The following is a 21,081-nucleotide window of genomic DNA, read 5'->3' on the forward strand; positions in this document are numbered from 1 at the left end:
GTTAAAACCTACAGGACAGTAGCTCTTCAGGAACAGGGTTGGAGTTAAAACCTACAGGACGGTAGCTCTCCAGGAACAGGGTTGGATTTAAAACCTACAGGACGGTATCTCTCCAGGAACAGGGTTGGAGTTAAAACCTACAGGAGGGTAGCTCTCCAGGAACAGGGTTGGAGTTAAAACCTACAGGATGGTAGTTCTCCAGGAACAGGGTTGGAGTTAAAACCTACAGGATGGTAGTTCTCCAGGAACAGGGTTGGAGTTAAAACCTACAGGATGGTAGTTCTCCAGGAACAGGGTTGGCGTTAAAACCTACAAGACGGTAGCTATTCAGGAACAGGGTTGGAGTTAAAACCTACAGGACGGTATCTCTCCAGGAACAGGGTTGGAGTTAAAACCTACAGGAGGGTAGCTCTCCAGGAACAGGGTTGGAGTTAAAACCTACAGGATGGTAGTTCTCCAGGAACAGGGTTGGAGTTAAAACCTACAGGATGGTAGTTCTCCAGGAACAGGGTTGGAGTTAAAACCTACAGGATGGTAGTTCTCCAGGAACAGGGTTGGCGTTAAAACCTACAGGACGGTATCTCTCCAGGAACAGGGTTGGAGAGCCCTGCTCTAATGGGTATGCACTAATCTTTCAATTACGGAGATTATCAGGCCGTTACTGAGAACTGTTGTCAATTTCCAGCAGACATGCTGTTATAGGATTTTGTATTAAAATTGATTGGTGTTGATATGGCGTTATAGATATCACCTCACTAATTAACTCTGTGGTTAATTACTTAATCGTGCCATTGACACAGATTTCACATATTGGTCTCATTACTTCTAATTAACATAAATAAAACCCTCACATACAATACCCTAATTATATTATAACAGTGTACTTAATCATAAAATAGTTGATTCATATTGACTCCATAATATAGTGTTTAATCACCCTTTCTCATCCACCTACACTCAAAAAATAAAGAGAGAGTCCCTGTTGGGCCACAGATCGATGCCATGTTAACATGGAAAAGGGAGAAATTCAGAATCCAAACCGTTGTCATGGCAACGGCCCCTGCCAGATTCCACCAATCAATGGAGTCCGCAAGGCGATGTGAGAGGCACCAGGCGGGGAAAAAAGGCCAGGCGTTCTACATAAAGAGTCCGGGACGGGGAGTCAGGGCGCCACAACGGGGCAACCCACCTCTTGCACACACTCACACACACACACACACACACACACAAAGACATTAAGCACCAAGAGGAAGACGGAAAGAGTGAAACGAAGAAAAAGAAGGAACAGAGAAGAGAGAGAGAGAGAGAGAGAGAGGGGATATATATGACTAGATATGGCAAACACCTATGAAGGAGGAATCCCTGCCCGGGTCTATCTGGGAACCCTGCTCGTGGCTCTTTGCTTCCACCCCATCGCCGTTGGAGGAGGTAAGGTGACTGTGTTGACAGACTGCTCTGCATAGTGATCAACTGTTTAGCTTGTCTAATTTAGTCACTGCCACTTTCCTCTCTCACTATAGTGCATCAACAACATCAGTTTTATTTCCTATTCTATTTACATTTCTTATCCTAATGAAGGATAGGAAAGAGATACAACTCTGTTTTAGAGGAATATCGCCCCACTCAGTGTTGGGGAAATGGTGGTGGGACACGTTGCATGTGGGTTGCTCTCTTTAAGCCCTGAGGCACTAGGTTGAGTAATGGAATAGCAGCACTGTCCCACCAGTTCCATTTCCCACATCCTATCTCTGTCTGTCTGTGGTGCTTTGCAGGGAGAGCCTGAGATGTTTGTTTTTGTGTGGCCTTTGTGAGTCAGAATCGATGAGGATGCTATTTTAGAGACTGAAGAAAATGCTCTTTCCTATATTGAAGGACTTGACCAGGGAAGCATCAATTGAATTACACTTTATTTCAGGCTATAACGCCTTCATTTGCATGGCAGTTTATTCCTCATGCGTTTTGTGTGCTCGTCTTGTGTGCACACACACACACGCATATCTATGTTTAATTTAGGGGATTCAACCCCCCAGCTTCTAAAAATCTCTGTGCTTGACTAGAGGAGAAAATTCTTAATCTTTTATTAATAGCATCATCCTCAGCTGTATCAATTTCCCTGAAGTTCTCACTTCAAACTATTGCAACGAATTCACCACAGCATTTTAAAGGAAACAAATGGAATTCTTGGAATTCTTTAAACTAGGAAGTAATTAGCCGGAACAAATCAATCTGTCACAATTAAATGGCATGTCAACCGATCACAATTAATATGCTTGCAAAAGTCAAATTGAACTTCTGAAGTCCAATTTAGTTTGAGCTGGGTGAATGACACAAATTACACAAATGCAATATGCATTTGACCCACAAGCATCAGCTGCCGTCACGGAAATGTAGGCTGTAAGCTAGTTGTGTCTAATGAACTGAGCAAAGGTTGCTTTGAAGTGGAGGTGCATGATTAGCCGACAGTGGTGACATGAAGACTGGGGGGTAGGGGGGGGGGCAGGAGTCTTTCTCCCTCTGTGTCTCATTAAACCTATAGTAACAGGAGGAAGCAGCTGGTGTCAATGGAGGCAGAGGAAGGAGGGCGTTAAAGAGAGTGAGCGTGCAGCTTGTCGTGCTGAGACTTCCTTTCATGTGACTCTACAGTGTGCATGTGCCACTTGTGCTCATCCTCAAGAAGACCCTGTAGTGAAGAAGGAGACATCTTGTGTTCAACCTCACAGGAACCCTGTAGCGAAGAAGGAGACATCTTGTGCTCAACCTCAAGAAGACCCTGTAGTGAAGGAGACATCTTGTGTTCAACCTCACAGGAACCCTGTAGTGAAGAAGGAGACATCTTGTGCTCAACCTCACAGGGACCCTGTAGTGAAGAAGGAGACATCTTGTGCTCAACCTCACAGGAACCCTGTAGTGAAGAAGGAGACATCTTGTGCTCAACCTCACAGGGACCCTGTAGTGAAGAAGGAGACATCTTGTGCTCAACCTCACAGGGACCCTGTAGTGAAGAAGGAGACATCTTGTGCTCAACCTCACAGGGACCATGTAGTGAAGAAGGAGACATCTTGTGCTCAACCTCACAGGGACCCTGTAGTGAAGAAGGAGACATCTTGTGCTCAACCTCACAGGGACCCTGTAGTGAAGAAGGAGACATCTTGTGCTCAACCTCACAGGGACCCTGTAGTGAAGAAGGAGACATCTTGTGCTCAACCTCACAGGGACCCTGTAGTAAAGAAGGATACATCTTGTGCTCAACCTCACAGGGACCCTGTAGTAAAGAAGGAGACATCTTGTGCTCTACCTCACAGGGACCCTGTAGTGAAGAAGGAGACATCTTGTGCTCAACCTCACAGGGACCCTGTAGTGTTAGTAATACATCTAAGTAATAATAATTTTACCAGCAGTGTATGTAATTTTTCAGTCCTTTCTCCGACACTGCCTGGCATTTACGTCCCGAATGGCTGGGTGCTCACCCACAGTGATGCACTGGGCCGTCCGTACCACCCTCTGTAGGGCCTTCCGGTCGAGGGGGTTGCAGTTGCCATACCAGACGGTGATACAACCAGTCAGGATGCTCTCGATGATGCAGCTGTAAAAGTTCCTAAGGATCTGAGGCGCCATGCCAAATCGTATCAGCCTCCTGAGGGAGAAGAGGCACGACTGTGCTGGTGTGAGAGGATCATGTTAAGTCCTCAGTGATGTAGACACCGAGCAATTTAATACAGTCTATTCATGTAATAATCTGCAAATATGGATTTTAAAACTTGAAAAAGTATTTTAGTCAGGGGATAAAAAAAATGTTTTCGACATGTCTGGTGCTTATACAGTATGGCCTAGGCATAATTGTACTTAAAGACAAGAAGCCTATTGGTTTCATAGCCTACACTATTACCATCCATTATCATCCATTATTATCCGTCTATTAACATTGTGTTTTACGCTCCAAGATGCTGACCCTAAACCCAAACCACGGGTAAGATTTCCCCATTAGCGACTGGGTCAGTCACTTCTGAACTGCAGACGAACTCAGCAACTCTTCAAGTTTATGGCTATCACTGCACTGTTAATTAAGCTTTGAAGGAGAGAGTGTAGAGTGTTAAGGCTGGTAGACAGCTTGTCATAATGAATGATTGGTTAGCGGTTGTAATTCATTGTGAGAGCCATGGTGGGTTTATAGGGAACGGCAGGGCTTTTACATTTTAAAACAATGTGTTGAGTTGCTCGGTAGTAGTGTATGTTTTAGAAGGAGGTGTCGATTGGCTGGATAGGGGTGTTTATGTTTTAGGAAGATGTGTTGATTAGACAGTTGGATGGGACTTGATGGATGTGCCAGTGTTGTCGGGTAGGACAGGATGCCAATCAGAGAGACTCAGATGTCGATACATTGATCAAGGCGGGTCTCACATGGACTGAGTATCTGTTGGTTGAGTTGGTGTTGATTGGCAGAAGGCTCAACTGTCAACTCAACATTCAGTGTCAAAGTGAGTGATGACTGGAGAAGAAGGGCTCTATCTCAATTTGTCTTTCTGCAATTCCTCACCTCCTTCACAACCGTATTGGAGGAGAAGGTCCAAGGGGAGGATGCCATAAAGAATAGAGAGAACGGTGAATAGAATGAGGTTGTGAGGAATCGAGGACAGATGAATTGAGAAAGAGGTGTTTTCACTTGCAGTTGACCCGGTGTTGAACGGGATCCCTTCATCTTCTCTTCCTGCAGCCGTGCTGAAGCAGGAGGTGGCGCTGGAGAATGGCGCCACAACGCTGAACCACTCCATGGCAATGGTGCAGCGCATGGAGGGTCTGCTGGCCCAAGGCAACGGCAGCGATGTGGCCCTCCGCGTGCAGACGGTAAACACGGATGAGGTGAAGGTGATCCAGGCGCACACGCTGGTGCTCTCGCTGCAGAGCGAGGTGTTTGAGGAGCTGCTGCTCAGCCACAACACCAGCACCTTGGTCCTGAGGGAGCCTGCCGACTGTGCTGCTGTCTTTGACAAGTTCATCAGGTGAGGGGACCTGGGGGGGGGCAGAATGAGCGTACACCTCAAGAGGATGGGGGAGGAACAGAAATGGGCTAATGTTGTTTCATGTATTTTTATTTAAAAAAGTGACCTTTCAAGTTCGGTAATGACTGCCAATGTTTCTGCAGACCGATCTAGCCTTGTTTTATCTCTGCAGGTACCTCTACTGCGGTGACATCTCTGTGCGCCTGGACCAGGCAATCCCTCTGCACAAGCTGGCCAGCAAGTACCGTGTGTGGAGCCTCCAGCAGGGCCTGAGCCAGTACATGACGGGGCACCTGTCCAGCGACTCCCCGACAGGACACGTGGTTGGCTGGTACCAGTACGCCATGCAAATTGGCGACGCCAACCTGAGGGACAGCTGCCTCCAGTACCTCTCCTGGAACCTGTCGTCGGTGTTGCAGAGCGGCGAGTGGGGCTCCATCAGCGACGACCTGCTGCTGTCCCTGATGCAGCGCTCCGACCTCATCCTGCAGAGCGAGCTGGAGCTCTACGAGGCCCTGGAAGCCTGGATCGGCCAGAACCAGCCGGCCAGCCTAACGGTGGAGAATGCCCTGAGGCAGGTGCGCTATGGCATGATCCCCCCACAGCACCTGTTCCGTCTGCAGAAGCAGTCACCAGTCATGCTGAAATACTACGAGTCCATCCGTGACCTGCTCTTCCTGGCCTTCCAGTTCCACTCGGCCTCGCCCGTCCAGCTGGCCAAATACTTTGACGTCAACTGCAGCATATTCACGCCACGCAACTACCTGTCACCGTCCTGGGGCTCTCCATGGGTCATCAACAACCCCACGCGCGACGACCGCAGCTTCAGCTTCCAGACCCAGCTGGGCCCCAGCGGCAGCGACACCAGCAAGCGGGTGACCTGGAACGCCCTGTTCTCCCCGCGCTGGCTCCCGCTCAGCGTGCGCTCCGCCTATACAAACGAGATGCAGGCCACACGCACTGACGGCGGTCGTCCTCGCATCATCGTCACCCCAGCCACTTCCAGCCCCGACTTCGCCGGTGTGAGCTTCCAGAAGACGGTGATCGTGACGGCGAGGCAGGGGGGTAAAATGGTGGTTCGTCACGTCTACAACTTCCACCAGAGCACTGAGGAGGCCGGGGATTTCCTGGTGGAAGCCGACCTTCACCGCCGGGCGTCTGAATACCTCATCGACAGCTCCCTCTACCTGCACGTCGTGGTAAAGCCCCTTTACCACAGCCTCATCATTGCCAGAAAATAGGCCAAGAGGTTGTTGTTGCCTTAGTAACCAACGGTTCCCATTAGATGGTCAAGTTGCAGAGTAAAAATTGGCTATATCATAAATAATTATGAAAACAAAACATTTGCTTTTTGGTCTTAATTTAAGGTACACAGCATAAGGTTTGCAGTGTGGTTGAGGTTATATTTCAAGAACAGAAATTGTAGAAATAGGCTGGGTTTATGACTTTGGAACTTGCCCAGACAGTGATGACCGTAACCAACCGCCCTCCCTGCTGAGTCCCACCCCCCCTAGCCTGCAGACAAAGTCACACATGCACACTCATATCGCAACTCCTGTTTATTGGCCTGGTACTGGGCACCTCTGTTCTACATAAGGTAATGGTACTTTTTGCAGTAGTGGTTAAGTTTGTCTCCAAACTGTTTTAGCTCTGAAAAGAGGTGTCTGGAGCCAGCTGTAACTGTACTGCATCTATTAAAGAAGTCAATGAAAGAGTTTCAGATAATAACAGTTCCTCCACATTGTTTCCCCCCCAATCTTACACACATGGTAGGGGCAAACACGACTGCACTGTATTTGTTTGAGATATGATTATGTCAATACTTGGATATTTCCTTGATTGCCCCTGATTAGAGGAAAGGCACATTCTTTATGACATATTTAACTGTATGAATTTATCTGCATAGCTACAGGATACTACTAGTAAATCAAAGTGTCAGTTATTGGTATTGTTTCCATTAGCTGAACTCTCACTTTGTTGGTGCTAACCAAACCTCACAGGATCAAGTGAAGCTTCTTTTGTTGCTTTGCACACTGCCAACACCATAAGTACAGGCCAATTTAAAAGCATGCATTCATACCATTAGTCACAATTACAAGCATAAGTTTACAGGCCTAAATATTATAGCCATGCTGATACTCAGTGACCAGACAATTCCTATACCAGAGTTTCTCTAGAAGCCATTTTGCTGTTGCCCTACTCTTTTGCAATTGAGGAGCATTTCTATTGAATCTTTAAGTCAACCGGCAGTATTAGTGGTCTTAGAAGGATTGTGTTGTTGTGAGTAGTGCTTATATAATGAATTATGCACAGGCCTATGGACAACATTGTTGGTCTAAATTATACTTTCGGGTCTTTAGAATGTTACTGGTTCATGTAGCTACCATATCTCTCTCTATGTCCTCTTCCTATATCCTGAATAAAATGTTATTTTACCCAGTCTGTAATTGGTCTGTTTACTTGATTCACCCTAATATGCAGAACACAATGTGATACAGAGGACAATTGTGACTTAAGCCTAATTTATACCGTACATATGCAACAAAGTAATGCAAACACAAAATGGCTACCCTGCAAACTGGCATCACATTTATAATCTTGGGGCTGCAGACATGTGTTTTTGCTACTCAACAATACAGCATTGCAATTTTTCATAGCTATTTGTAGCTCTTGTAGTTCATAGTACTGTAGGTATGGTATAAATTAAGCTTTAATCAAAAACAACCAAGATATGCCTATCAAAATGAATTTCACATGCCTTGTATGGGGATATCTATCTGAAATCAAAATGTTTTGAAGCCATTGAAAACCACAAATTATACAATTACATTCTTAGAATGTATATATATATTTTTCAACCATGATTGTTGTGACCATGGACTGGTCTTGGACATGTCCAAGCTTGTTGGCAATGACAGCAGACTACATATCCCACAACTATGTACAACACAGGGAGGAAAAACGTCATAACGCATTTGACGCTCGAGCTTTCAGACGTCAGATTGATCGAGTTGGTTTTGCATAGCCCGGTGCCCCGGGAGAACAGAGTTTACTCATTTTAGACCATTCCATTGTTCCTGAATAAGATCTCCACACACCCAGGGCACCGGGCTATGCTAAACTAATCCGTCCACTTCTTCGCTATCTAAAAAGTGTAACGTTTGGTATTGTAACGTAATCGAGTTAAATTCGCCGGCATTCATATGTCCATTCGGTTTATAACTTTTTTTATTTTTTTATTTTTTAAACAAGAAGCCCTGCGACACGGAGACAAACTAACGCAACATGCATGAAGATTGAAACAGACTTGCATCGTAGTTGCAGGACAAGCCGCAGCTTCTGAGCGGGGTAGATGCAGGGAGGGAGGGAGTAAAAAAAGTCTTTGTGCTTCCCCTCGTCAAAGCAAAGGGGGGAAATGTCTCTTTCTAAAGGAGGTAAGAATTCTAACAATAATGTTAATTGTGCAACAAGAATGAATCTGACAAAGATGCATTGCTGGAAGTCAGGGTATTGCGTCATTGCATTATTGACGTTTTTTAAAATCAGTTCGTTTCCGGCTTAACCTAACGTTAGGGTCTGCCCTTGTACAAAGTTGCTAGCTAACTTCAGCTAGCTACAGTACAAGTTGTACTGTGGTGCCTGATTGCATTTCTCTGTAACCTGGCTAGAAACCGTAACATTTATGCGGATTCCCCGGGGTTGGTTGTTTCCTGTCAATTCCTGGAAATGTACACAATTGTTTGTGAACACGCGATAACGTTGCTAACGTTAGTTAGGCTACTTGGGGCTGCAAGTTGCAACTGTTGCTTGCTAGTTAGCTACCTACCTAGCGAGATAACGTTACCTATAGCATTGTCTATTCGACCAAACGAAAAGTGCGTAGCTAGCCACACCGGTATCGATGTAACGTTAGCTATATCGCGTGCGTTATTTTATTTGGAGCACGCATGCCATGCCTCGCGACTTGTGGGTTGATGGGAAAACATGAGTCATGTATTTTTTTCCGACAGCGTTACTTGGTCTAATATTACCGTGTGAGTGTTCATGTCGTCTCTCACGCATTCTTGCAATAGTTGTCCACTTGTATTTGTCTCGCATATTTTCTACAAATGCCTGATCTATCATACAGTTGGTCTCCCTCTGACACAAGGTGATGTGTAGCTAGCTAGCAACAAGCAATGTTGAATAAAAAACACCTGGTGGAAAATAAATCAAGGCCCTCCTACGTCACACATGGGGACATTATGTTACACCATCGTTTCCCGAACTCTGTCCTGGGGATCCCAAGGGGTGCACATGTTGGTTTTTGCCCTAACACTATCGTTACACAGCTGATTCAAAATATCAACTGATTATCAAGCATCCATTGTTTGAATCAGCTGTGTGGTGCTAGGGCAAACACCAAAACGTGCACCCCTTGAAGTCCCCAGCACCAATTTGGGAAGTGCTGATCTACACAATCCTACTGGCATTACCAGCAGGATTGTGAGAGGCCTGCTCACTGACTATTATGCTATCACAGGCAGCCCCTCTATAGCCTAGCTACCTGAATGCATGTGTTGACTTGTACTTCCAGTGACTTCTGCAACCTGTGGTTGTAAAGATGCTACACTGTTGTGCTATGCTGACGTTATTGGTGCTCACCTTTTCTTTCAGGAGCAGCAACGGCCTGTTTGCTGATAGTAAAAGTGTAGGATGAGCCTTTCCATTGTGTATGGACTTTTCTTGACCACTGTAGCCAGTTTCACTTTGTTTAAGGTATTGGGTGGAGTAGGCTTAAGTGCTTTGCAATGCTTGTTTTTTCATTTCAAGTTGCTGTTGCTTAAGGAGGTTTTACAACAAATAATGCACTCTTCTAAAACGGTGTTTACCCTGCCCATGTAACAGTGTAGGTTCCGTCCCTCTCTTCGCCCCAACCCTGGCTCGAACCAGGGACCCTTGCACACATCAACAACTGATACCCACCGAAGCATCGTTACCCATCGCGCCACAAAAGCCGCGGCCCTTACAACGCAAGGGGAAACCCTACTTCAAGTCTCAGAGCGAGTGACGTCACTGATTGAAATGCTATTAGCGCGCACCACCGCTAACTAATTAGCCATTTCACATCGGTTACACCCACACAAGAAATGTCAGCTGCAATGTGAGACATTTTCAAGCACCCCATTTTTTGTTTTGTTTTACATTGACCTTTTAGTAATTTAGCAGACGCTCTTATCCAGACTGACTTACAGACAGTGCTAGGCTTTAGCACAGTGGGTTAACACGGTCTGACTGGTGTGCCTTCTGACTGGCAGCCAGTCCCATCCAGGACACAGATTAAGCCTAGTTCTGGATTAAAAATAAATCTCAATGGTTTATCTCCGTTGAAAGTGCGTTGTAGTCCAGGACTAGGTTTAGAGGTAAACTTATTTTGTATTTTATTCGTATCCCCATTAGCTGTTGCTAAAGCAGCAGCTACTCTTCCTGGGGTCCACAAAAAACATGACATAATCCCAGAACGTCAATAGACAAGAACAGCTCAACTACACATCTTAAATAACAATAGAACCATAAAAAGATCCTAATGACAGTTACACACGTTACTGAGTTACCCACACATCAGTACATGTACCTATGCCCAATAATTATTTGGGTCAGACAGCGGAGAGGCATTGTGATGTGTTGTTTTATTCGGGGGGTTTTTAAGCTAACTTTGCTGTTTGTTTGAGTCATTTGAGATGGAAATGAGTTCCACGCAGCAATAAAGGGCTGATTTCGACAACTAAGAACGGTGAAGCACAAGGCTAAACTTCTCTGCTGTTTTGGTCCCGTACCTACCACGTTGTAGCAGTGTGATGTGAACCCGTGCACATGCACAGAAACTCAGTGTGAGCGAGAGAGAGCACTGCTGCTTGTCCAGAGTGAAAAATAACCTGTTACTTGGTAGCTTCCTCGTTGCCGGTGTAAGCGGGTCGATGGCGGCTGTGATGGTGGCTCGTGACCCAGCCATTCACGCCGTCATCCAATGGGCTGTCCAAGAATTCAGAGTATTCATCTTCACACGGAAGATATAGCATACCTTGTGCAGGAGTCTTCAAACTGGTGCACCTGTCTGTGACTAAGGCCGGGTGGGGTTGTTTTCCTGTAGAAGGTAGTGAATCACTGTAACATGATATGCACACACACCACAGCTACGGCTGTAGCTAGATTAGTCAGCATCAATTATTTCATTTTACCGCCTAGGCCTATAGGCTATTTCTGTGCATGGTTCAGGCCGTTGAGGGAATGCTTCCTTGGAAATCTGCTCTATTGCTCGAGTTGTCATGTCCGATGGCGGCGTCCAAGCTCAAGAATCGATGGCTGACGTGCGCATTCATTCCATCTTGTGAATTGAATGAGAAATAAAGTTGATTTTGGTTACATATGGCCTTGACTATACACAACACTGGTTATTTTACAACGCTTTACAACACGCTCTGTGTAACAGGTAGAATGTCACATTGACACGATGCTGATGGCAAAGCAACGCGTATAGTGGAGTGTAAGCCACTGTCTATAACCAAAGGGTTGTTGTGCAGTAAGCTTATTAGGCTGGGTTTAGGGTTCAGGTGGATGTAAAAGGGGTTCAGAAAGCTGGAGGAGAGCTATGCCCAATGACATCATGCTTCCCAAAGGATCTCATGACAGCTATTCAGAAAGGATGTCTTGTTTGGTTGGGAGTCATCCTCTCTTGCCTGGACACTGCCCTGACCCCCGAACCCTGAGGAAGTTAACACAGTGAGCATCGTCCATATGGGCTACCATTTGTAACATGAGAACTTCTAACTTGGTTTTGTCGACGTCAGACATTCCCACAAAGAAAGTGTTGGATACGGCATAGTCCCATGCCTGAAATGCTTAGAGTTGTAGGATTTTTAATAGCTCCTTCATTGATATGAGGCCTGATGTGGGCCTAGCTGTCAACTAGTCAAATATGTGACCTCAGACGCTGAAGGTATAATGTATGTCAGGGAGTTCAGCTGAAATAGAGTGCCACGTAAGATCCGTTTCTGCCATGCATTTTAGCTATGCATTGCGAGCTAACGGCAGTATTTAGCCAAACTAAATAGTTTCTTGCCATGCTTAAAACAATGTTGGGCTGTGGATCATCTTTAATATTGCAGATTGTGGCTTCTAACAATGTAATTGTCTGCATCATTTCCAATCCCCCATATATATATTTATATATCCAAATGCATTTCAATTGACTGATTTCCTCACTGTAATTCAGTAAACTCAATGAAATTGTTGTTTTTATAAAAACAACAATTTCATTGAGTTTACTGAATTACAGTGAGGAAATCAGTCAATTGAAATGCCTTTGGATATCACATGACTGGGAATACAGATATGCATCTGTTGGTCACAGATACCTAAAAAAAATGGGCCTCACAATGGGCCTCAGGATCTCACCACGGTATTGTACATTCAAATTGTCATCGATAAAATGCAATTGTGTGTCGTTGTCTGTAGCTTATGCCTGCCCATACCATAACCCCACCGCCATCATGGGGCACTCTGTTCACACCCTTGACATCAGCAAACTGCTCGCCCACACGATGCCATACACGTGGTCTGCAGTTGTGAGTCCGGTTGGACGTACTAAAACGACGTTGGCAGCGGCTTATGGTAGAGAAATTAACATTCAATTCTCTGGCAACAGCTCTGGTGAACATTCTTGCAGTCAGCATGCCAATTGCATGCTCCATCAACTTGAGACATCTGTGGCATTGTGTTGTGACAACACAATGCCTTTTATTGCCCCCAGCAGAAGGTGCACCTGTGTAATGATTATGCTGTTTAGTCAGCTTGTTGATATGCCACACCTGTCATGGGAAATTGATTATCTTGGTGAAGGAGAAATGCTTGCTTGGGATGTAAACAAATTTGTGCACAACATTTGAAAATGTTTTTTTTTGGTTTTCATGGAACATTTCTGGGATCTTTTATTTCAGCTCATGATACATGGCACCAACACTTTACATGTTGCCTTTATATTTTTGTTAAGTGTATCTTAAATATAAAAAAATATATTTTCCTTTATTATTTTCCCCTAACCCCACCACCCCTAATGGGAGTAAACAAATGGACAACAATACCAATACTTTTACTTCCAGCTTATACATACTATATACATTTTACGGACATGGTATATTTTACATTAGTTACCTTTTTTGTTTTCAGTCCCAGCCTTCAGCTACCCTCAACCCCTCCCATCAATCTCTAAAGAACATCCAGTTTTGATTTCTAGCTGGCATATATTTTCCCGCTGTGATGTTTCACAAAAGTTCTGAAGCTTTCTATTCTCATGGTTTCTACAGATTGTAAATAATAAAAAAAACTACGATTTTTGCTAATTGTATTATTGATTAGGACTTTTCAAACCCCCCAGCCGTGCTATTTGTAGAGTTAGCTCCAAGTAAATGTTGACATTATTCAGCCATTCCTGAACCTGCGACCAAAAATAAGCTACATATGGGTAGTACCAATACAAGTGATCTAATGATTCTGTCTCTAAACAGCAACATCTGCAGAGCTGGGATGGTTGTATCCCCCATGTACAGTACCAGTCAAAAGTTTGGACACCTACTCATTCAAGGGTTTTTTTCTTTATTTTTACTATTTTCTACATTGTCGAATAATAGTGAAGACATCAAAACTATGAAATAACACCATGGAATCAGGTAGTAACAAAAAAAAGTGTTAAACAAATCAATAAAATAAAATATATTTGAGATTCTTCAAAGTAGCCACCCTTTGCCTTGATGACAGCTTTGCACACTCTTGGCATTCTCTTAACCAGCTTCACCTGGAATGCTTTTCCAACAGTCTTGAAGGAGTTCCCACATATGCTGAGCACCTGTTGACTGTTTTTCCTTCACTTTGAGGTCCAACTCATCCCAAACCATCTCAATTGGGTTGAGGTCAGGTGATTGTGGAAGCCAGGTCATCTGATGCAGCACTCCATCACTCTCCTCCTTGGTCAAATAGCCGTTAGACAAAAAAATCCACCTCTCCAGAAACAAGTCTCTTGCCGTTGCCGCTTGCTATAGACTTTCTGCCCCCAGCTGCCCTGGACACCATATGCAAATTGATTGCCCCCCCATCTATCTTCAGAGCTCATGCTGCTAGGTGACCTAAACTGGGACATGCTTAACACCCAGGCCATCCTACAATCTAAGCTTGATGCTCTCAATCTCACCCAAATTATCAATGAACCAGGTACAAGGTACAACCCCAAATCCGTAAACACGGGGACCCTCATAGATATCATCCTAACCAACCTGCCCTCCAAATACACCTCTGCTGTCTTCAACCAGGATCTCAGCGATCACTGCCTCATTGCCTGCGTCCGTAATGGGTCTGCGGTCAAGCGCCCACCCCTCATCACTGTCAAATGCTCCCTAAAACACTTCAGCGAGCAGGCCTTTCTAATCGACCTGGCTCGGGTATCCTGGAAGGATATTGACCTCATTCCGTCAGTAGAGGACGCCTGGTTGTTCTTTAACCTGTTAGGGCTAGGGGGCAGTATTGACACGGCTGGATAAAAAACATACCCGATTTAATCTGGTTACCACTCCTACCCAGTAACTAGAATATGCATATACTTATTACATATGGATAGAAAACACCCTAAAGTTTCTAAAACTGTTTGAATGGTGTCTGTGAGTATAACAGAACTCAAATGGCAGGTCAAAACCTGAGAGATTCCTTTACAGGAAGTGGCCTGTCTGACCATTTCTTGAACTTCTTTTCCATCTCTATCTTTTACTAAGGATCTCTGCTCTAACGTGACACTTCCCACGTCTTCCATAGGCGCTCAGAGCCCGGGAAAAAACAGAATGTCGTCATTCCAGCCCTAGGCTGAAACACATTATCGCCTTTCTCAAGTGGCCGATCAAGGGACTCTGGGCTTATGCGCGTGACCCGACCGCCCCCGCCTTTGTGATTTTTTTCCTCTGTTTGCCGAAAAGGAGATTCCCTGTCGGAATATTATCGCTTTCTCACGAGAAAAATGGCGTAAAAATTGATTTTAAACAGCGGTTGACACGCTTCGAAGTACGGTAATGGAATATTTAGAATTTTATTGTCACGAATTGCGCAATGCGCGCGACACTTCTTTACCATTTCGGATAGTGTCTGGAACGCACGAACAAAACGCCGCTATTCGGATATAACGATGGATTATTTTGGACCAAACCAACATTTGTTATTGAAGTAGCAGACCTGGGAGTGCATTCTGACGAAGACAACAAAAGGTAATCAAACTTTTATAATAGTAAATATGATTATGGTGAGTGCTAAACTTGCCGGGTGTCTAAATAGCGAGCCCGTGATGCCTGGGCTATGTACTTAGAATATTGCAAAATGTGCTTTCACCAAAAAGCTATTTTAAAATCGGACATATCGAGTGCATAGAGGAGGTCTGTATCTATAATTCTTAAAATAATTGTTATGCTTTTTGTGAACGTTTATCGTGAGTAATTTAGTAAATTGTTAGTAAATTCTTGAAAAATGGGTGTCTGATTATTTCTGGCTTGGTACTCTGCTGACATAATCTAATGTTTTGCTTTCGTTGTAAAGCCTTTTTGAAATCGGACAGTGTGGTTAGATTAACGAGAGTCTTGTCTTTAAATAGCTGTAAAATAGTCATATGTTTGAGAAATTGAAGTAATAGGATTTTTAAGGTTTTGAAAATCGCGCCACAGGCTGCAAGTGGCTGTTACGTAGGTGGGACGCTAGCCCATAGAGGTTAAAAGTGCTTTCCTCACCATCTTAAATAAGCATGCCCCATTCAAAAAATGTAGAACCAGGAACAGATATAGCCCTTGGTTCACTCCAGACCTGACTGCCCTTGACCAGCACAAAAACATCCTGTGGCGTACTGCATTAGCATCGAATAGCCCCCGCGATATGCAATTTTTTGGGGAAGTTAGGAACCAATATACACAGGCAGTTTGAAAAAGCTAGCCTTTGCTTTCCTAACAGAAATTTGCATCCTGTAACACTAACTCCAAAAAGTTCTGGGACACTGTAAAGTCCATGGAGAATAAGAGTACCTCCTCCCAGCTGCCCACTGCACTGAGGCTAGAAAACACTGTCACCACCGATAAATCCGCGATTGAGAATTTCAATAAGCATTTTTCTACGGCTGGCCATGCTTTCCACCTGGCTACCCCGACCCTGGTCAACAGCCCTGCACCCCTCACTCCAACTTGCCCAAGCCTCCCCCATTTCTCCTTCACCCAAATCCAGATAGCTGATGTTCTGAAAGAGCTGCAAAATCTGGACCCCTACAAATCAGCAGGGCTAGACAATCTGGACTCTCTTCCTAAAATTATCCGCCGCAATTGTTGCAACCCCTATTACTAGCTTGTTCAACCTCTTTCGTATCTTCTGAGATCCCCAAAGATTGGAAAGCTGCCGCGGTCATCCCCCCCTCTTCAACGGGGAAGACACTCTGGACCCAAACTGCTACAGACCTATCTATCCTACCCTGCCTTTCTAAGGTCTTCGAAAGCCAAGTTAAGAAACAGATCACCGACCATTTCGAATCCCACCGTACCTTCTCCGCTATTCAATCTGGTTTCAGAGCTGGTCATGGGTGCACTTCAGCCACGCTCAAGGTCCTATACGATATCATAACCACCATCGATAAGAGACAATAGTGTGCAGCTGTATTCATCGACCTGGCCAAGGCTTTCGACTCTGTCAGTCACCATATTCTTATCGGCAGACTCAACAGCCTTGGTTTCTCAAATGACTGCCTAGCCTGGTTCACCAACTACTTCTCAGACAGAGTTCCGTGTGTCAAATCGGAGGGTCTGTTGTCCGGACCTCTGGCAGTCTCTATGGGGGTGCCACAGGGTTCAATTCTCGGGCCGACTCTCTTCTCTGTATACATCAATGATGTCGCTCTTGCTGCTGGTGAGTCTCTGATCCACCTCTACGCAGACGACACAATTCTGTATACTTCTGGCCCTTCTTTGGACACTGTGTTAACTAACCTCCAGACGAGCTTTAATGCCATACAACTCTCCTTCCGTGGCCTCCAACAGCTCTTAAATGAAAGTAAAACTAAATGCATGCTTTTCAACCGATCACTGCCCACACCTACCCACCTGTCCAGCATCACTACTCTGGGCGGTTCTGACTTAGAATATGTGGACTAGTACAAATATCTAGGTGTCTGGTTCGACTGTAAACTCTCGTTCCAGATTCACAATAAGCATCTCCAATCCAAAATTAAATCTAGAATCGGCTTCCTATTTCGCAACAAAGCATCCTTCACTCATGCTGCCAAACATACCCTCGTAAAACTGACTATCCTACCGATCCTTGACTTTGGTGAGGTAATTTACAAAATAGCCTCCAACACTACTCAGCAAATTGGATGCAGTCTATCACAGTGCCATCCTTTTTGTCACCAAAGCCCCATATACTACCCACCACTGCGACCTGTATGCTCTCGTTGGCTGGCCCTCGCTTCATATCTGTCGCTAAACCCACTGGCTCCAGGTCATCTATAAGTCGTTGCTAGGTAAAGCCCCGCCTTATCTCAGCTCACTGGTCACCATAGCAGCACCCACACGCAGCACGCGCTCCAGCAGGTATATTTCACTGGTCACCCCCAAAGCCAATTCCTCCTTTGGCCGCCTTTCCTTCCAGTTCTCTGCTGACAATGACTGGAACGAACTGCAAAAATCACTGAAGCTGGAGACTGATATCTCCCTCACTAGCTTTAAGCACCAGCTGTCAGAGCAGCTCACAGGTCACTGCACATGTACATAGCCAATCTGTAAATAGCCCATCCAACTACCTCATCACCATATTGTTATTTATTTTGCTCCTTTGCACCCCAGTACCACTACTTGCACACTCATCTTCTGCACATCTCTCCCCCCGTGTTTAATTTGCCATACTGTAATAATTTTGCCACAATGGCCCATTTATTACGTCACCCCCCCTTATCCTACCTCATTTGCACACACTGTATTTAGACTTTCTCTGTTGTATAATTGACAGTATGTTTGTTTATTCCATGTGTAACTCGGTGTTGTTGTGTCGCACTGCTTTGCTTTATCTTGGCCAGGTCGCAGTTGTAAATGAGAACTTGTTCTCAACTAGCCTACCTGGTTAAATAAAGGTGAAATAAAAAAAACAGCCTGGAGGTGTGTTTGGTCATTGTCCTGTTGGAAAAACAAATGATTGTCCCACTAAGTGCAAACCAGATGGGATATCGCTGCAGAATGTTTTGGTAGCCATGCTGTTAAGTGTGCCTTGAATTCTAAATAAATCACTGACAGTGTCACCAGCAAAGCACTATCACACCTCCTCCGTGCTTCACGGTGTGAACCACACATGCGGAGATCATCTCACAAAGACATGGCGGTTGGAACCAAAAATCTCAAATTTGGTTTCCACCTGTCTAATGTCCATTGCTCGTGTTTCTTGGCCCAAGCAAGTCTCTTCTTGTTGGTGTCCTTTAGTAGTGGTTTCTTTGCAGCAATTCGACCATGAAGGCCTGATTCACGCAGTCTCTGAACAGTTGATGTTGAGATGTGTCTGTTACTTGAACTCTGTGAAGCATTTATTTGGGCTGCAATCTGAGGTGCAATTAACTCTAATGAACTTATCCTCTGCAGCAGAGGTAACTCTGGGTCTTCCTTTCCTGTGGCGGTCCTCATGAGAGCCAGTTTCATCATAGCGCTTGATGGTTTTTGCGACTGTACTTAAAGAAACTTTAGAAGTTCTTAATTTTCCGGATTGACTGACCTTCATGTCTTAAAGTAATGATGGACTGTCATTTCTCTTTGCTTATTTGAACTGTTCTTGTCATAGTATGGACTTATCCCTATTTGGTAAAATACCATCTTCTGTATACCACCCCTACCTTGTCACCACACAACTGATTGGCTCAAACGCATAAAGAAAGAAAGCAATTCCACATTCACTTTTATCAAGGCACACCTGTGTATTGAAATTAATTCCAGGTGACTACCTCATGAAGCTGGTTGACAGAATGCAAAGGGTGGCTATTTTGAAGAATCTGAAACAAATCAAAATATTTTATATTTAACTTTTTTTGTTGGTTACATGATTCCATGTGTGTTATTTCATAGTTTTGATGTCTTCATTATTATTCTACAATGTAGAAAATAGTGAAAATAAAGTGTGGAATTTGTAGGTGTCAACTTTTGACTGATACTGCGTGTGTGTGTGTATATATATATATATATATATATATATATAACATTTGTATTGGTTGCAAAAATGTTGTATAATTTTAATGTGAAAAATAAAGTTTTGAATCCGGCATAGTTTTGTGAATCCTTACCTTCTCCCCTTTCCACTTGCCGCCTCCATTTTTGCAGTGATGCTGCAATCAGTTGGTTGTAATTTTGAATACAGCAGACATTTCCATGTTTTGTTAACCATTCCACCAGTCCTATTTATATCATTTACAAAGATTAAACCATTTTTAAACATGTTATTTTTTGTTGTTGAGTTCAACAATATTTGTTTAATCCACCAGAAAAGACTGAACAAATATTAAACTGAATTTTCAACCAGCTTTCTATGGCTTGTTGTTACGCACGCCTCTAGAAAGAGGGAATACAACTTAACTCTCTGTGGTGTGAAAAAGGTGTGGAAGTGTAGGTGTGAGCAAGGATGACAAAAAGGCAGAGAATACCGTTTACTGGGAATTTATTCCTTCACGCGGTAAGGTTGGGGAAAAGGGGCTGGACGGAACCAAAGCAAAGAAACTAAATATCAAAGCCCCCTCTCCTACTTTACCTGCCTACCCACTACTTAACTAACTAGCACCACCTGGTGCACTAACCAAAATACAGGGGATGGTCCGCCCAGGTCTTTCCTAGTGTGCGTAGACAATAAATTACTACGGGTATATGTATGCCCACGGGCCTCTTGCCTAAGCACTCCCTAGGTGCCTTCCCCTTCCCCCTTGGGAACAAATGAAACAGAATATTCTAAATGTCTTCACAACAAACTGAGAAAAAACTATTAACTCAGGACATTAAAGAAGCTCTCTCTGAGCAACAACTACACAGTACATACCAAATGTCTTAGCAACCACCAACATGCTATAACTCTCAACCATTATCTCTGGGTCTCCCAACAAATATCTCTCTGCAATCATCTCTCTTTCTGAGCAACAGAACTGGGGCTTATATAGCTTCAGAAGAAGTTAGTAATTGGAGACAGCTGCGTCCTGATGAGGGGGCGGGTTCAGCTCTCCAATCATCAATGTTGATTGACCAATCAGCTGCTCGTAGAGAATTTCAGGAATCCATTTCCTGAAATACATACATGATAATACACAAACCACAACACAGAAACTGGGGAACGTAACACTTGTTTTAAATATAGTGATATTTTGGAGATTCCATTTCAAATAACCAAAAGTGAATGAAGGGGAAAAAGGCAATTTCTTGACATGCTACTTCAGTTGGGACAAAGGCTGTTTTTTATACTGTTGTTCTAGGTCATTTTAAGAAGGTTTTGAATGCTCTTTTTTTAGCTTGACGGAGGAAATGAACATCTATTTTTACTCTGCTGGGTGCATGTGAGCATAGCACAAGTCAATGAATCTCCCCTCACTGTATTTCACTGGGAAGTCAATGAATCTTACTGGGAAGCTGGACGTCTGCAGTGGCTCATCTGAGAGCATGAGATGCTACCTGTCCAGTCTATACGAACTTGCTTTCATCCGGATATGTAGGTTATTTGCTAACATTTAGCCTCCTGTGTATGTACTGCAGATAATCCACCCACGATTAGGCTGCACTGTATTACCCGGCCAACACAGTATACCCAACCTAAATGCTTCACTTGCAACATTGCAAAACGTTGCACTGCCTTTATGAATGGTGTCTCTGCTCTCTGCAGCCTTATTTCCAGTTGTTCGTGGTACAGAGAGCCAATGGAAGCTTTAAACAGCAAGTGGTGTTTAAGTGTCTGGTTAACTCTGAGCCAATGTACACTATATATACAAAGTATGTGGAAATACATTAGTGCAACACATTCGGCAGAAATAGCT

The 21,081-nt window shown here is 44.2% G+C and overlaps 2 protein-coding genes across 4 annotated transcripts in view; both read left to right on the top strand.

The window, feature by feature from the left end:
- The first annotated feature begins 1,129 nt into the window (after nt 1–1,129).
- LOC106606358 (BTB/POZ domain-containing protein 17) lies at nt 1,130–7,439 on the top strand. Of its 2 annotated transcripts, none has more exons than XM_014202512.2 (3): nt 1,130–1,428; nt 4,712–4,997; nt 5,170–7,439. In XM_014202512.2, exons 1-3 carry the CDS (start codon nt 1,335–1,337, stop codon nt 6,236–6,238), a joined length of 1,449 nt encoding a protein of 482 aa, XP_014057987.1. In that variant the 5' UTR covers nt 1,130–1,334; the 3' UTR covers nt 6,239–7,439. The 2 variants fall into 2 exon arrangements, with proteins under 2 accessions (XP_014057987.1, XP_014057986.1); XM_014202511.2 differs by having other exon boundaries at nt 1,133–1,428; nt 4,667–4,997.
- A 595-nt stretch (nt 7,440–8,034) lies between these two features.
- The window catches only part of LOC106606355 (dual specificity mitogen-activated protein kinase kinase 6), a 28,980-nt gene continuing 15,933 nt past the window's right edge, over nt 8,035–21,081 (top strand). Inside the window, exon 1 of one of the 2 annotated variants that reach the window (XM_045719810.1) lies at nt 8,035–8,431. In XM_045719810.1, the coding sequence (XP_045575766.1) occupies nt 8,413–8,431 (19 nt within the window). In that variant the 5' untranslated portion in view covers nt 8,035–8,412. The remainder of the gene's footprint in view (nt 8,432–21,081) is intronic. The other variant, XM_045719809.1, reaches the window with a different exon arrangement.

This window comes from Salmo salar, chromosome ssa06, assembly GCF_905237065.1.
Source record: "Salmo salar chromosome ssa06, Ssal_v3.1, whole genome shotgun sequence".
Taxonomy (NCBI): Eukaryota; Metazoa; Chordata; class Actinopteri; order Salmoniformes; family Salmonidae; genus Salmo; species Salmo salar.

What these genes read in the sequence shown, in the direction of transcription:
- LOC106606358 (XM_014202511.2), top strand. Translation starts at nt 1,335, where the DNA reads ATGGCAAACACCTATGAAGGAGGAATCCCTGCCCGGGTCTATCTGGGA. An exon ending in CCCCATCGCCGTTGGAGGAG is followed by an intron (nt 1,429 to 4,666) that starts GTAAGGTGACTG and finishes TTTCACTTGCAG; the next exon opens with TTGACCCGGTGTTGAACGGG. An exon ending in GTCTTTGACAAGTTCATCAG is followed by an intron (nt 4,998 to 5,169) that starts GTGAGGGGACCT and finishes TTATCTCTGCAG; the next exon opens with GTACCTCTACTGCGGTGACA.